Source organism: Macrotis lagotis, chromosome 7 (assembly GCF_037893015.1).
Source record: "Macrotis lagotis isolate mMagLag1 chromosome 7, bilby.v1.9.chrom.fasta, whole genome shotgun sequence".
NCBI classification, from domain to species: Eukaryota; Metazoa; Chordata; class Mammalia; order Peramelemorphia; family Peramelidae; genus Macrotis; species Macrotis lagotis.
Window position 1 is genome coordinate 144269999 of NC_133664.1, and position 14849 is coordinate 144284847.

Consider the following 14849-nt stretch of genomic DNA (forward strand, 5'->3'; position numbering starts at 1 on the left):
TTACAATGATTTTTTTGTGGAAGAAAAAAATAATTTTGCATGGATTAAAATTGATCTACCTAATAGTAATCTTTGAATATTAAACATAAGACCATATTTATTAAGACATATGCTTAATTTGTAGACTGGAATAAATGGAGCATTAATGCACAACACATTCTAGGGAAAGGGGAGGAGGACCAAAAAAATAATCAATTCAACTCAATGTTAGCTTAGGGCATTTTTCCATGATTGCTGAACCCCTTGCATGTGTCAGGCAGCTAAAGTTACACTGAAATGTGAAAGTAATGTTGTTATCTTGGTGTGATGATCCAGGAAACAAGATAAAACCAAAATTTCTGTGTGAAGTCTTAACACAAAATAAATCATTGTATAAATTAATACATTAATTCATTAATACTTAGGTCTCTCTCCCTCAAAGAAAATGAAACTAATCAAAAAGATTCTTACCAATCTCTGTTTCTGTAACTCTTCTCTAAGAACTCTATCTTCTGGTAAAACATCACATAATAAAAAATAATTGTCTTGTTCCTCTGTTGAAAGATTAGAAAGATAAATGAGAAATATGTATTCCTAATTTTTCCTAAAAGTTTTATTTTTAAAAATACACACACACATATCTCAGTAATTATTCTGAAATATAGCTTTGTTTTATCCTTTTTTTAAACTGGGGAAGATAACTATTCAATTTTTAGCTAGTATGAAGTTAAGTACAAATCTAATTTAAGGTACCAAGATTATTACTTTACATTCTTGGATTGAAAAGAATGGAAAAAGCTGAGTGGTATACTCACCAAATGGAGCTTTGGAATTGGTCCTAATCACACTACAGAAATCTGTGATAGGCTGCTCAGTGAACCTCTTCTTCCAATATAAAACATACCTTAAATTAATCCAAAAACAGAAAGTTGAAGGGAGTTTCAATACTTGTGGTTTTCAGAACAATATCTATTTACCACAAAGAAACAAATTAGTTCATGATGAAAAATTGTTTAGATGCTTGTGATAAAAAGAAATGGCATCATAATGTGCCGTTTGTGTCACCAGATTTGAAATTAATATTTTATGAAGTAAAATTATATGGCATGGAAATTATACAGTTTTACTGGATTCTCTCTCTACTCTTCATCAGAAACTGTTCTCTCTGAGGTCACTAAATGATCTCCTTATTGCCAAATCAACTGGCCAGTTTTCAGCCTTCATTGCCTATGACCATTCTGCAACATTTGATACTGCTTGTCATTCCCTCTTTTCTTGCCTTCCATTATACTAGATATTCCTATCTTAATCACCCCTTCTCTGTCTCCATTGACACCTCCTGTCCCTTAAACATGAATGTCCTCCAAGTTTCTTTACCTTTTCTGCCTCTACATTCTTTCCCTTGAAAATAACATCAACTTATAGGGTTTCAAATACCAGGTCTATGTTGATAAATCTCATGTCTACATTTAAGCCCTCTACTTCTATCCTTTATTAACAAATATGTGTAGAATATTTGTACTTAAAAGTGCCTAATCATTCTTGAATAACTCATACTCAATTTACAAAAAGTATTTCTTAAAGTACTTTTGTGAATACTTTTTCATTATACTTATTAAATTCTAACCCATATCAGTAATTTTGGGTAGATTATGTATTTTTTTATACTCCTTATTTTGTTTGGCTGAAGAAAGTTTGACCTAAACAAATGATAAAATTTGACTACCTGGAAATAAATGCTATGTGTGATTTACATTTACTAAAACGTATACTAATGTCTATGGTTATTGTAAAACACACATACAAACAAACAGATAGATGAAGAAAAGACAAGGAAAAGGCATCTCTTTATTCACTATACTTCCTTACGTCCATTGGAGTATAAACTAGTCAAGGACAAGTTCTCTGTTTAATTTAATCTCTACATCCTCAATGACTAACAAAATATATTATTGAATTTACTCTATTTTAATTGCTATTATTGAATTAAGAGTATTATATTCAGTTCTTGTCACCATATTCTAGGATGGTTAACAATAATAAAATAACATTTTTTTTTTTTTGCCAAAGGCCATTTGGATATTTATAACATCATTCATGGGCTATATTTGGTAAAAAATCTTGATTAATTCACCACTAAATAGCTATTAGATTTATTGAATTTTGAATCCTGCCTATGGTTGCCTTGGCATTGCCAGACCAACATAAATATCCCCCAGGCTGTAAGTTCTACAGAGTACCTATAGGAGGGCATCTAGGCTGATTAAAGTCCTTAAATTTATATCTGAGAATTGGTTTAACAAACTGACTTGGAATATTTATTTTAGAAAAGGCTGAAGGGGAATATGGGTAGCTTTTACATGGAGAAAAAAATTAGAGTTGTGTTTCTTGGTTCCAGGCTGTAGAACTGGTAGCAGTGAGGGCAGAAATTACAATGAACTAAGTTTAGGTTTGATGGAAAGAAGTGCCTCCAGAGGTCATGGGTAGCTGCTCTTGGCAGATCCTCATGCAAAGGCTGGATGACTTCAATCTGTACAGATAGAGGGAAGGGTCAAGTTTGAGATATTCCCATGGTACATACAAAGTTTTTTGAAGCGACATCTTAAGTATGATGTCAACATATAACCATGACATCTATTAAATAGCTAGATTTCATATTCTTTAATAAGACTGAATATTGAGTGATTATTAATTATATAGAGAACTGTAAAATCATGTAATAAGAATTCAATTGCTAATTTCACTTTTTATAACAATATAGTAAGAGTCTACACGTACATTTTCAGTCTAAATAAGGCAAACTGAATGGTGGGAGCAAGATAGACAAGGTTACAACTTACTTGATGAATGTAATGAGCAGAGTTATAGCTGCTGCACACTGGCTAAATTTAAAAGCTTAACATCCAGACCTCCATTTCTGATGAGAGTGGGGGAAAGATGACAGGAGCCAGTGATCTGTTCATCTTCCCATTTATCTAACAAGATTTATGCTGCCAATTGGAAACTCATTTGTCAAATGGTACAAGGAGAGATTGTAGTTGTCTTCCCAGGGAGAAAGGAAATAGAAAGGTTGGCATCATGTGCAGCAGTTAAGCTAGCTACAGACCCAGTTGAAGGATAAAAGAAAAACTTACAACAAAAGACCAGACCCTGTAACAGTGATAGGTGTCAATAAAAAAAGATAAAGGAGAAATACATTTCTCTGACTGGATATTGAGACAAATGCACATATAAATACAATACCCAGTCCAGACATAATAAAAAATTAAGTTACCTGACAGATTTTATAAATTTTTATTTGCTTCTTTGTATTCCTCCATAACAACTAGTACACTACTTTGCATGGTAGCTGCTGTGACAGACCCTCAGGGGTGGGACTATTTTTCACCTTTCTTTATCCAGTACTTAGAACAGTATTTGGCACTAAATAGATGTTTATTGAATGAATTCTCTAAAAGTAATGATATAAAGGTAAAGGCCTGTTGCACTTTTTTCACTATTCTGTCAGATTTTCCAAACAGAATCTTCCTTATCCCAATAATAATTTGTCTTCTGTTATTTTAGCTTTTTCCTTTTTTAAAAAACATTTTAACATTTTTAAACTTTTTTTTTTAACATTTCTCCATTCCCAATAACTACCAGATATCTTGAAGTTTTGCCAAAATGGTGTTAATCCTTAAAAGTCAGGGCTTCTTAAATTCTCAATTCTAGTTGGAAAATTTTAATACCAGTATCCCCATTGAATATGCGATGTGGCATTTATGCTAGGAGGTCTAAGAACAAGCAAGTCATGATACCATACCTAATAAATAAATATAATTCAGAAAAGAGATGTACAAAAGAACATAGAGTTAAAGTTGAAAGGGACCTTAGAAAACATCTAGTGCAGGCTGTTGTTGTTACAGATGAAGAAACTTGAGTCCAGAGAAATTAAGTGATTTGCTCAAGCTCTCTTTGGTAGAAAATGTCCAGGATGGGATCTGAACCTAGATCTCTTATGTCATGCTACTATTCCAAAAGCAAAACAGATAAACAGGATAACAATAGTACTAGTGCTTGCTATTGTTTAGTTCTTTTGAGTTGTGTCCAACTTTTTGTGGCACTATTTGGTGTGTTCAGGGGCAAAAATGCTGGAATGATTTGCCATTTCCTTGTCAAGCTCATTTTACAGAAATGGAAACTGAGGCAAAAAAGGGTTAAGTGACTTGCCCTGGATTACACAGTTGCCAAGCATCTGAGGTCAGATTTGGACCCATGAAGATGAGTCTTCACGACTCCAGATCAGGTACTCTATACCATTAACTGCTCTGAAGAAGTACCCGTACATGTGTTGTATTAAATAAGTAAATTAATGCTAAAAGTGTCAAATCAATAACATTTCTATAGAATTTTAAGGTTTACAAATCACTATACTCCCACCAACTCACTCATTTGGGTGTGACAAAAATTACTATTCATTACTATTCCTGTTTTACAGATGAGGAAACTGAGTCTTGAAGAGGATAAGTGACATGATTGTGGTCCCATGTTGAGTATTTGAAAGTCTGAATTGGGATGGTAAGAGCTGGAAACAAGGCCTCCTGATTCCATGTCTGGCACCCTTTTGATTTACTTCTCAATAAATGACATATTTTATAGTCACTTTTTCTCATGCTCTATAAGACTGACAACCCCTGAGGGCCCTGCTTAATTCTTCTTTATAGCAGTGAAATATAGAATCTCCTAAGGTAACTGAGAGTGAACATTATATGATACATCTCAGTCCTTGGGTTTGTTTTTGATGCACAATGTGATGAAACAACAAAAATGGCATTTGAAATGTTGCTCACAGTAAGTACCAGGAACCTTTTCATCATTCATACCAGAGTTATATCAGGGACTGAATACAACATTTTGACAAAAATAAAGCTTAAGCAAGAGGAGGGCAATCCAAATTGGGCTGGACCCCTGATCCCACAACAATCTTGTGATCCCATCTCTTCTGGAAATACCATCTATATTTCCCTTCCCCTATCCCTTTTCATGCTGTAAGGAGAAGCAAACAAAAAAAAAAATAAAGGGGATAAAGGAGAGAATATCAGAGAAACAAAATTAGTGTTCCACTAAAACCTTACTTCACTGACCAATCAGTAACAGAAACCTTTAAACTCATAAAAATACATTATAGTGAGGGGAAAAGTTAAGAAGGATGAGAGGCAGGAAGTGGCACTATGAGTTCTACTCTACCAACTTCCCCAAACAGATCTAGAGAATAAACCAGATCAAAATCTGAAGGGGAAATTCAGAAAAGTGATAGTCATTTCCCTATCAGAGCTTGTTATAGGTAGGTCTGAGGACATGGAGAGCCTTGGTGGGTCAGGAATTCATGGAATATCACAACATTTGGAAAGAGACTACACCAGGGCAGAAGGAAATTGCAAAACTCTACTGGGAGCATCCCCAGAGTTAGAGGGCGCACTGCAACATGGATTAATCAGGTTCTGGATCATATTTCCAGGCTGACTGAGAAGTCTTGCTCAGGGGAATGGTGTTTCCCTGGGGAAGGTCATGGATGGTAAGTTACTGAGAAAGAAGGAAGTTCAGAAGCCAGCAGAAGCAACAGTTCAGACTCTCAGGAAGAGAGCAGGGTCTTTATGCATCTGCTAAGGAATAATCAAGGCAGGAATCGCAAACCAAAAAGGATCTTACAGCTCTGCCACTCTGAGCCAATAAATTTTTCCAGCTGACTGATAGGACCTGAATCTAGTATCTATCTACTCCTACTAAACTCAGGTGAAGAACTTGCTGGGAGGCAGCAATCAGACTATTTTGGAAGCAGTGAAAGTTTGCAGGTACCCAGTCTATCCTTAATAGCCTATACTTTCTATACTGTCTGTGTAGAGAAGAGGTATCAGACTGACCACCAAGCTGAAGGTCTACTTACAATGTGCTGACCTCATTGCTCTATGCCTGTGAAACCTGGATGGTCTACCAGCACCATGTCAGGAAATTAAATCTCTTCCATTTAAATTGTCTTAAGAAGATTCTGAAGATCACCTGGCAGGAGAAGATGCTAGACACTGAGGTCCCTTCTCAAGCTAAACTGCCTAGCATTCCAACATTACTACAGAGAGTTCAACTACGATGGGTTGGATACATTGTTAGAATGCCAGATGCACATTTACCAAAAAGACTATTTTATGGAGAATTCACACAGGGCAAGGACTAACAAGGGGATTGGAAGAAGCAATACCAGGACACCCTGAAGGTCTGTCTCAACTTTAGAAATGATTGTACAGCACTCTATGAGGAAGGCAGAATTGAAAGAGGTCAAAGGAAACATGACATCCATAAGTTCAGAGAATCCACCCCAGGTGTTCACATGGACTATTAGTGTCCAACCTGTGGTAGAGCATTCCAAGCTCATATTGGTCTGATCAGCCACAGTCAGACACACTGTAATTTGTCTCAAACATAGTGATGTCATTTTGGTCTTCTTCAGTAATGAAGGATAAAGAACCATAATAATACAATGCTCAGTACCTCAAGAAAGAAGCAACCTGACCAGTCCAGACCTTTTCTCTAGAGGTGTGATAAAGCCTAGCCCTAAGATCAAGTCCAATCAAGAAGCAGATTGGAGGAACAGGCAAACAAACAAAAAGAAGAACCCTATTATATTTAACTAACTGTTATGGTTGTAGGAATGCACAAGATACAAAAACAAAAGTGAATGACTCCAAAAATCTTCAAGCAATGTCTCAGGAGAAAACCCCAAACAAACCCCCCCCCAAAAAAAATAACTTGGGTACAAACTCAGTTAGAATTCCTAGAAAAGAAGCAAGAGTTAATTTTTAAAAAAATATAGTGAGTTCTTGAAGAAAAATTGTGAATGAAATGAGAACTAAGGAAGAAAGTATTAGAGGGAGAATTAGCACCTTGGAACATCAAATATAAAACCTTGTCTAAGCAATTAACTACCTCACAATTAGATTCAACCAAAAAGAAGCCAATGATTCCATGAGAAAGGAAGAAATATTTTAATAAAGCCAAAAGGTTGAACAAAATAGAAGAAAGTATCTCTTAGCAAAAATGACTTTTTTAGAAAATTGACTGAGGAAAAAAAATCAGTGAATGCCATGAAAAACAAAAATTGACGTGTGTGTGTGTGTGTGTGTGTGTGTGTGTGTGTGTTTGTGTGTTTGTGTGTGTGTGTGTGAAATCTTAAAATTGCCCAGATCTTAGAACCAGAGATCAAATGGAAATTAAAATAACTCACTGATCATCTTCTGAAAGAAATCCTAAAATGAAAACTCCCAGGAGTATCATAGCTAAAAATCCAGAAAAAAGAAAAAAAATTAGCCATAAAGAAAGAATTTAAGTACCAAGGAGTCAAAGTTAGAATCCACATGATTTAGAAGACACTGCTATAAGAAAGAGAACTTAGAATATGACATTGTAGAAGGCAAGAATTAGAACCAAGAATAACTTAACCAAGAGGGAAAGAGGAGAAGAGCAAAAAAAAAAAAAAAAAGGAAATTAAAAGAAGGCAAGATTAAGGGAAGGATTACTAAGTCAAAAAATAATGATATAGTATGTATATATATATATATATATATATATATATATATATATGTATGTATTATGTTTTTAAGATAGCAATAATCTGAGGGGAATGTGATAGAATACTCATAAATTGGGGAATGGATGAGTAGCTTATGGCATGTAAATGGATAGAATCCTATTGTGCTAAACTCTTTTCAGCATAATTGCTAACCAGAATTCCAGAGGACTAGTGACGAAGTATGTGACTTTCTGATTGAGAGGTAAAGAAACCATAATATAGAATGAGACAGACTTGTTTTGGACATGGTCGATGTTGAAATTTGTTTCAGCTCACTATATGTATTTTTAATGGGTTTTGTTTCTTTTTAGCTTTCAATTGGGGAGTTAGATATGGTGGGATTGATGGGTGAGATCTTGACTGACTAAAACAAATCAATTTAAAAGACAAACAACAGATAAATCTTTTCCAAGACACATGGGCACCCATTTCCAGGGATGGTCAAGAAATATATACAACTTATTTTCATGTTGAATAATATTAGCTACTGCAAAACAAGGTTTCATCACTTGTTATTATCACTGGGCAAGTCAGTTAAGTATAGATGAGTTTGGTTTCTTAACTACAAAGATCAATGATACTTCTACTTGTCTTTGCTATCAGATTGATAGCCAAAGGAACTCTGAGACCTCAGTATATAAAGGGAGGAAAACAATTTGCCATTAGTTCATCTTCCTCCTTCAAAATGTATTATTAGGAGCCAATACCAAAAACAATAAATGGCATTAAATTAAAACTTTATTGGCAACTGTTAAAGAGTCTTCACTTTTCATGAGAATGTCAGTACCAAGGACTTTAAAAGGGGGGAAGTGCAAAATATGAGAAGCGGTATAACCAAGGAACAGTTAAGCAGCACAGTTGATAAACACCAGATTTGGAGCCAGGAACACTCCTCTTCCTGAGTTCAAATCTGGTTTCAGAAATTTGCTAGCTTTGTTACCCTTAATCCTGTTTGAGTTCCTCATCTGTAAAATGAACCAGAGAAGGAAATGGGAAATGGTAAATCATTCCAATATCTCTCCATGAAAACTCCAAAAAAGGGGTCTCAAAGAGTTGCACCTGACTGAAATGATTGAACAATAACAAAATGTAGAGAAGTGGAAAATTCTCTTGAGTTCAAAAAGCCTAAGCTGTAGTCTCAGCTCTGTCACAAACTATGGGATTTGGGACCAAGTCATTCAAACCTCTAAATTTCCTTGTCTATAAAACAATAGTTCTCTATTAGATCTTAAGTTATTTTCTAGCTCTAACATTCTGTGACCTGAGAATATTTTTCACAGGTTTGTCAATATAAATATAAGCCCATATTCTATTAATGTTATTGTCTGTGCATCTGTATATCAGTGGATATGTCTGATGAATGAAAAAGTCATGGAAAATTGAAGCATGGCTGTTAAGTTAGGGAGTTGTAAATGAGAGGAGAGCAATATACGCAGTAGCATGAGGAAAGAAGTGTTAGTGTTCTGTCTGTTGGAAACAACATAATTGCAACAAGAAAAGTAATCAAATAGCTCCACTCAGGCAACACACTAGGTTGGCTAACTCAGACTTTTCCATTAGAACTTCTTTATTAGAATAATCTGAGAGATCAATTGCTTAGCTTAGAGTGATTGTGTTAAATACAGGCATTTTCTTTCTTGAAGCTAGAATAAGTCCATCTGCTTCTCTACTATTTATCTGCTAATAAGTACACAGAAATAGCAACTTCTTTAACTATTGCTTTGTGTGTGTGTGCATGTATATATCTTCCTATATCTGAATTCTAAGTGAAAACAGTTCCTATTTCTTGAATCTTTTTTTCTATTTTTTTCCTTAAGAAAGCACTCAGTTTATCACTCCCTCAAAAAAAAGAAAATCTTTTACTCTCTATTCAAACTGTCAAAGGAGCATGTGACCACTCTTTAGGGACACATTTATAGTGTCAGGTATTATAAGTTAACCTTTAATAGCAATATTGTGCGATGATCAACTATGATCAGCAATACAGTGATCAAGGACAATTCTAAAAGACTAGTGATGCAAAGATACCACCCATATGCAGAGAAAGAATGATGGAGTTTGAAGGCAGATCAAAGCATATCATTTTCACTCTTTTATTTTATTGTTTTTCCCTTTTGCTTTGATTTTTTTATAACACGACTGATATGGAAATGTGTTTAATATGACTGTACATGTAAGACCTATATCCTATCTCTTGCTGTCTTAGAAAGGGGGAGGGAAGAACAAAAATTTGTAACTCAGAATTTTACAAAAATGAATGTTGAAAACTGCATATAATTGGAAATAATATTATTAAGATAGTAAAAAAGTAAGGGATTAGATTTAACAAACTCCAAGGGACCTTCTAGCTCTAACTTTATATGAGGTGATGCCAATTAATTAATGGTGGAAATGGAGTTAAAATTAAATAGGACTCCAAATAATGACAAAAACTTTTCACTGATTACATATTACAATTAGATATTAGTCAAAGGAGACTTAGAAAATTTCTTAAAAAGGAAACATGTTTAAGGAAAGAATGTCCATAGATAATATAGAATCATTCCTTTTAGATCTGAATTATATATGTTTCTTTGCTATGCTTTTCATTTAATTAATTTGATTGCCAATGTTGAGAATTTTAATGAAGATATCAATTGGTCAGCAATATAGTCATATAAATAGATCATTAAAATTTCTTTTTAAAATCAAGTATTATCCGGTTTCAATTCCTATTCTTATCCTGATACTTAGCTGCATCTTGTGAATGATTGTTCTCAATAGTTATTTCTAGACTCTAAAGCATGGAGGCCTATTAAATAATTAATATGTGATTATCCACCTCCCCCTCTGCCCCCATTGATAAAAAAGATCAATAACCTTGATAAAGAATTAGAGAAATAGATAAGAATGGATCCAATTTCTTAACTGCTTTATGTAGGCATAAGGGGAAAGATGGCTTTCCTTGATTAAGACCTGGGTTGGGAATTCTTAGGAGAGAAGAGATGAAAAAGTTTTCTTACTCAACTATCAGTGCTAGATGATTACCAGTTTCTGCAAATTCCAATGTAATTTCATATCAGAAGGACAGAAGAAAGTAGTCTTTTCACACAAAAAAATAAAAGCTCAACTTAGTGAGAATTAGAAAAGAATGCCAAACTTATTTGATGGCTTTCTAAAGTATTAATTTATGTCATTAATGCAGATAAAAACTAACAAAACCCTTTACTTTGTAAAAAAAACCCCAAGCAACAAAAGTTTAGGTTTGATTACACAGAACAAGATATCATATATGAGGAAATTACTAGAATGTTATGTTTCTACATTGACTCTAAAGGAAAGGAGAGATGGAGAGGAAAGGGGGTATAAAGGGAGAGAGAGAGAGAGAGAGAAAGATTGAGACCTAAATTAAGACAAAGAGACAGACAGAACAAAAGGCAGACAGACATTAAAAGGTACAGAGATAGAAAGGAAGAGGAAAAAAAGAGACAGAGAAAAGTGAGAATAAGGGATTGAAAAATAAGTGGTACAGATAGAAATGAAGAAAAGCAACCCTTCACGAAGTTCCATATATCTAGGAGATGCCCAATAAATATTTGTTGCTAATGCTGAAAAGAGGATTAGAAATAGTGTTTAATAATTCAAAAAGATAGAACCCAAGACCAGAACAGCAACTTTGATTAAGCAGGGAGTTACTGTTGTTCAGTATAAACTACATTTTGGAAGTATATTTGTAAGTCATTTGATTGGTTCTCAAAAATCTACTTTTCTATAAAAATCCTTGTTAGCACTCTAGGGACAATAGACTACAAAAGTCTATTTTATTCAGCATTAGTGTAAAGGTAACTTGAGATTAGGGACAGAGTAGTCTTAAGTTATTCATAAGTTAAACACTTCTAAGTCAGGGACTTTCTGTACTCTAAAATATACCCGATTCACCCTAAGAGTCTAGGAAAGAACTCCCAACAGGAAAGTGGACTTCAGCAGACAGATGGCTTCAAATAGCAACATGTGTAAAGAGTGTGACAAAGGGAGTATTACCAGCTGGTGGGTAAGTTTTCTCATTTCCAGGGTTATCATAGAGTAATACAGAGTCAGTAATACAAACAAACACATACACTCTAGTAAGCAATGGAGTACAAAGAGAACAAATACTAAAACGACTGAGAACTTCAAAGGGAATGGCCCCCATTTACCTTGGCTATATTCAGTTCACATAAATATATGCACATACATATAGACACAAATAGAGTGCTTTTTCCTCCAAAAGAGAATCCATTTCACTCCTACATAAAATGAAAGAAAATGTACCTTCTGAAATCAGCAACCAGCTTGACATCAGCTATGACAATCTTGTGCTCAATAATCATGTGCTTCAGAAGTTTGTCTTGTTCAGCCACGGGAAAATGTTCTTCGCAGAAGATACAAGGCACAGATGGGGAACCTTCTAAAGTGGTGATGCCACCTGGACTTTCTGGCAGGGAGAGAGGCTCCAAGATACAATCCCTACTGTCTGAGGGAGGAAAAAAAAAAGAAAAACTGAACATAACTCTTAGGATAGATGATTTTTTTTCACCTCATGAATTAAAACAATCCTAAAGATAGTTGATGTGGCAATAAAAGGGAGAAGAAGATTGAGTGAATGAGAGGACTTTTTATTTTTATAGATCCCTCTTAACTGAAAGGAGGGACAAAGTACATGGCTGGCTCAAACCTCCTGGGCTGTGCTTGCTGGGGGAAGCCTATTTGCTTGGGCAGCTGTCCAAGGTTTCTTCTTGGCAACTGGCCAATGGCAGCAATCCCAGGGGCGCACCTGGAGGGGGAAGGCTACTTATGGCTGAGTTTGGGTTGTGAGGCCCAATTGTGACCCAGGGATGAGAGTCATGAAGGCAAGGGAAGGAAACTTGATCTGAGGATGCAGATGCCAGGCGGGTCCTTTAAGCTGTTTCCTGCTGCACCTGCAGTTCACTTCCTGATTGCATTTACTTGCCATGTCAGAAACAGGGTAAAGCCCTTATACAGAGCCGAGGTCCTTTTGATGCAGAATGTACCATCCAGCTGATAGGTTTCTGGATTGATTTATGCCTATTTGTTGCTTGCTGAATTATCATGCATCATGATTATAAGACGTGCACTATATGTAGTAGAGATTTTTCCATCTTTTTGAAACATAGTATCTCCAACTACTGTTCACTTTAGAGATGAAGGAGACTGGATGAGATCACAGAACCCCAAAATGGAAATCAGGAAATGGGGCTTTGTGTGGGGACAGGCAGCAGGGACTCCTAAGAAGTATTGCCTACATGGTGCTAGGCTGGAAGTCCAGGTCGGCTACACTAGACAGCATTTAGTTACCAGGCAACCAGAAGGAAATGTTTGGCATTGTAGGGAGTGCACAGCACCTACATGCCCTGGAGGCAAAATAATGTTTCCATAGACAATAAACTATGCAATTAGATTAATCTTAATTTCTCTTTCAGCTTTCATGAGAAATGAATAGCTTACTAATAACTATATAGGCAGAGATTATCCTCTGGCAAATACTCTGTTTAAAAGATAAAGAAGGTAGTCCCTTTTGGAGAGAGAGAAATAACAATTTTAATTGTATGGGGGTAATTGCCACTATTTCAATTAATGAAGAACTAATAGCTAACATTTATATAGAGGTTTAAAATATTATCTCATCTTATCTTCATGAGAATGTTGAGAGTTTTGTGTTCTTATTATCCCCATTTTGCAAATGAGGAAACTGAGTCACAGAGAGGTTAAATGACTTTTTTGAGAAAGGATATGAACTGAAGTCTTTTTTACTACAGGCTTAGTGCTCTATCCATCTATCTGCCAATGAATGTGCAGTTCCCTCAGTGGTTCAAGTTCACTTCTTTTGTACCTTATCCCCTCTGATGGTGAATCCAAAATCTCTTCTTCTTCATATCCATGGAAAATCTCTTCATTTTGCTTGGGCTCATAAGAACTAACAAGAAGAGGGTTCACCTTGGTTGGTCTTCATAGTATTCCTAAGTAAGACTAGCAAGACCCAGGCTGAGTTCCCTATGACTCTTTTGAACCCTCTTGACTTCTGGTATAGCTCAATTTCAATTCAATTCAGTTTTATCAGTGGACTTCAGTGACACTGGAAAAGAGAGTAAAGCTAACAACTTTGTTCAATTCTGCCTCACTTAAATCCAATTCATGGATAAGTTGATGTCACTGGCCCTCATTGAAAATGACAGATGAACAATAACTAAATGCCAGACATAGTTATATGGTGGTATGTGTCCCCCTCATCATCATTCTTCCTGAAAGATAAGTCTTAAACTGTTTCTATTTTCCTCTCTTTGAACAGAAGTCCTCTCTACAGAGAGTTTAGTTAGATGCTGCACAAAAAGTTAAAGAAAGTCAACTTTTTCCTTCTGCCCTACAAAACAGAAAACTTTTTTTAAGAGAACACAAATTTTGCTTGTAATTGGAAAATAAGCAGTGATATTTCTTTAAAGAGAATATATATATGAAAATATATTAGACATACACATATATGTATAAATATATAGACATATTAATGGGTGGTTTAAGGGATTTTCAGTTTTAGGGGCTCAAGAATTGTCTTTGGTACATATGATCTGGAGAGACCTAGAATAAGTCACTTAAATTCTCAGTACCCCCCAGGCAATTCTCCAAGACTAAATTGGATAATAATTATATTCATTGGTAGATAAGATTTTCTTGACTAGGAGTACATTATAACAATGAAATCACAAGTCTGAACTCCAAATTTTGACCAAATAGTTTTTTTTTGCTCCCCTCCCCCATCCTAGATGCCTGCCTTAATAGACATTTAATAGATTATAACCATTTTGAAAGCAGGAATGATGACTCTTTTATACTTATCTGCTCCTTTAGCATATTCTCCCCTCCAACAATTCAGTGCACATGGTAAAAGCATACTTGAATGAAAGGATGATCTAGTTCTATAGAATAAGGATCTGTTATTTAATCTAGAGTCTTATAATGAGACTTCATCAGCAACATTATTATATGTCTTAGAACAGTCTTAGAAAAAGCTTTCTTGGGTTTTGGTTATTTTCTGGTAGATATCTGTGTTAGTGATGTCATGGCAACTCAAATCACCTCTTCATCTTTTATTCTGGCATAGAATAGAATAGTTATCAAAATGCCCAGGTCCCAGCCATAAAGAATTTGGATCCTTCAAACAAAGGTAGGTAAGTCTGTCCAGGCCACACCATCTTTGAAGTTCCTTTTGGCTCCAAACCTACTTTGCATCCTTCATAGT

The 14849-nt window shown here is 35.2% G+C and overlaps 1 protein-coding gene across 6 annotated transcripts in view; it reads right to left on the minus strand.

The window, feature by feature from the left end:
• Positions 1–14849, minus strand: part of ZNF277 (zinc finger protein 277) — a 171469-nt gene that overhangs the window by 68720 nt on the left and 87900 nt on the right. For all 6 annotated transcript variants that reach the window (XM_074193893.1, XM_074193894.1, XM_074193896.1 and 3 more), the window contains 3 exons: positions 11870–12071; positions 795–883; positions 451–533 (listed from right to left, as the gene is read on the minus strand). In XM_074193893.1, coding sequence (XP_074049994.1) covers positions 451–533; positions 795–883; positions 11870–12071 — 374 coding nt within the window. The remainder of the gene's footprint in view (positions 1–450; positions 534–794; positions 884–11869; positions 12072–14849) is intronic.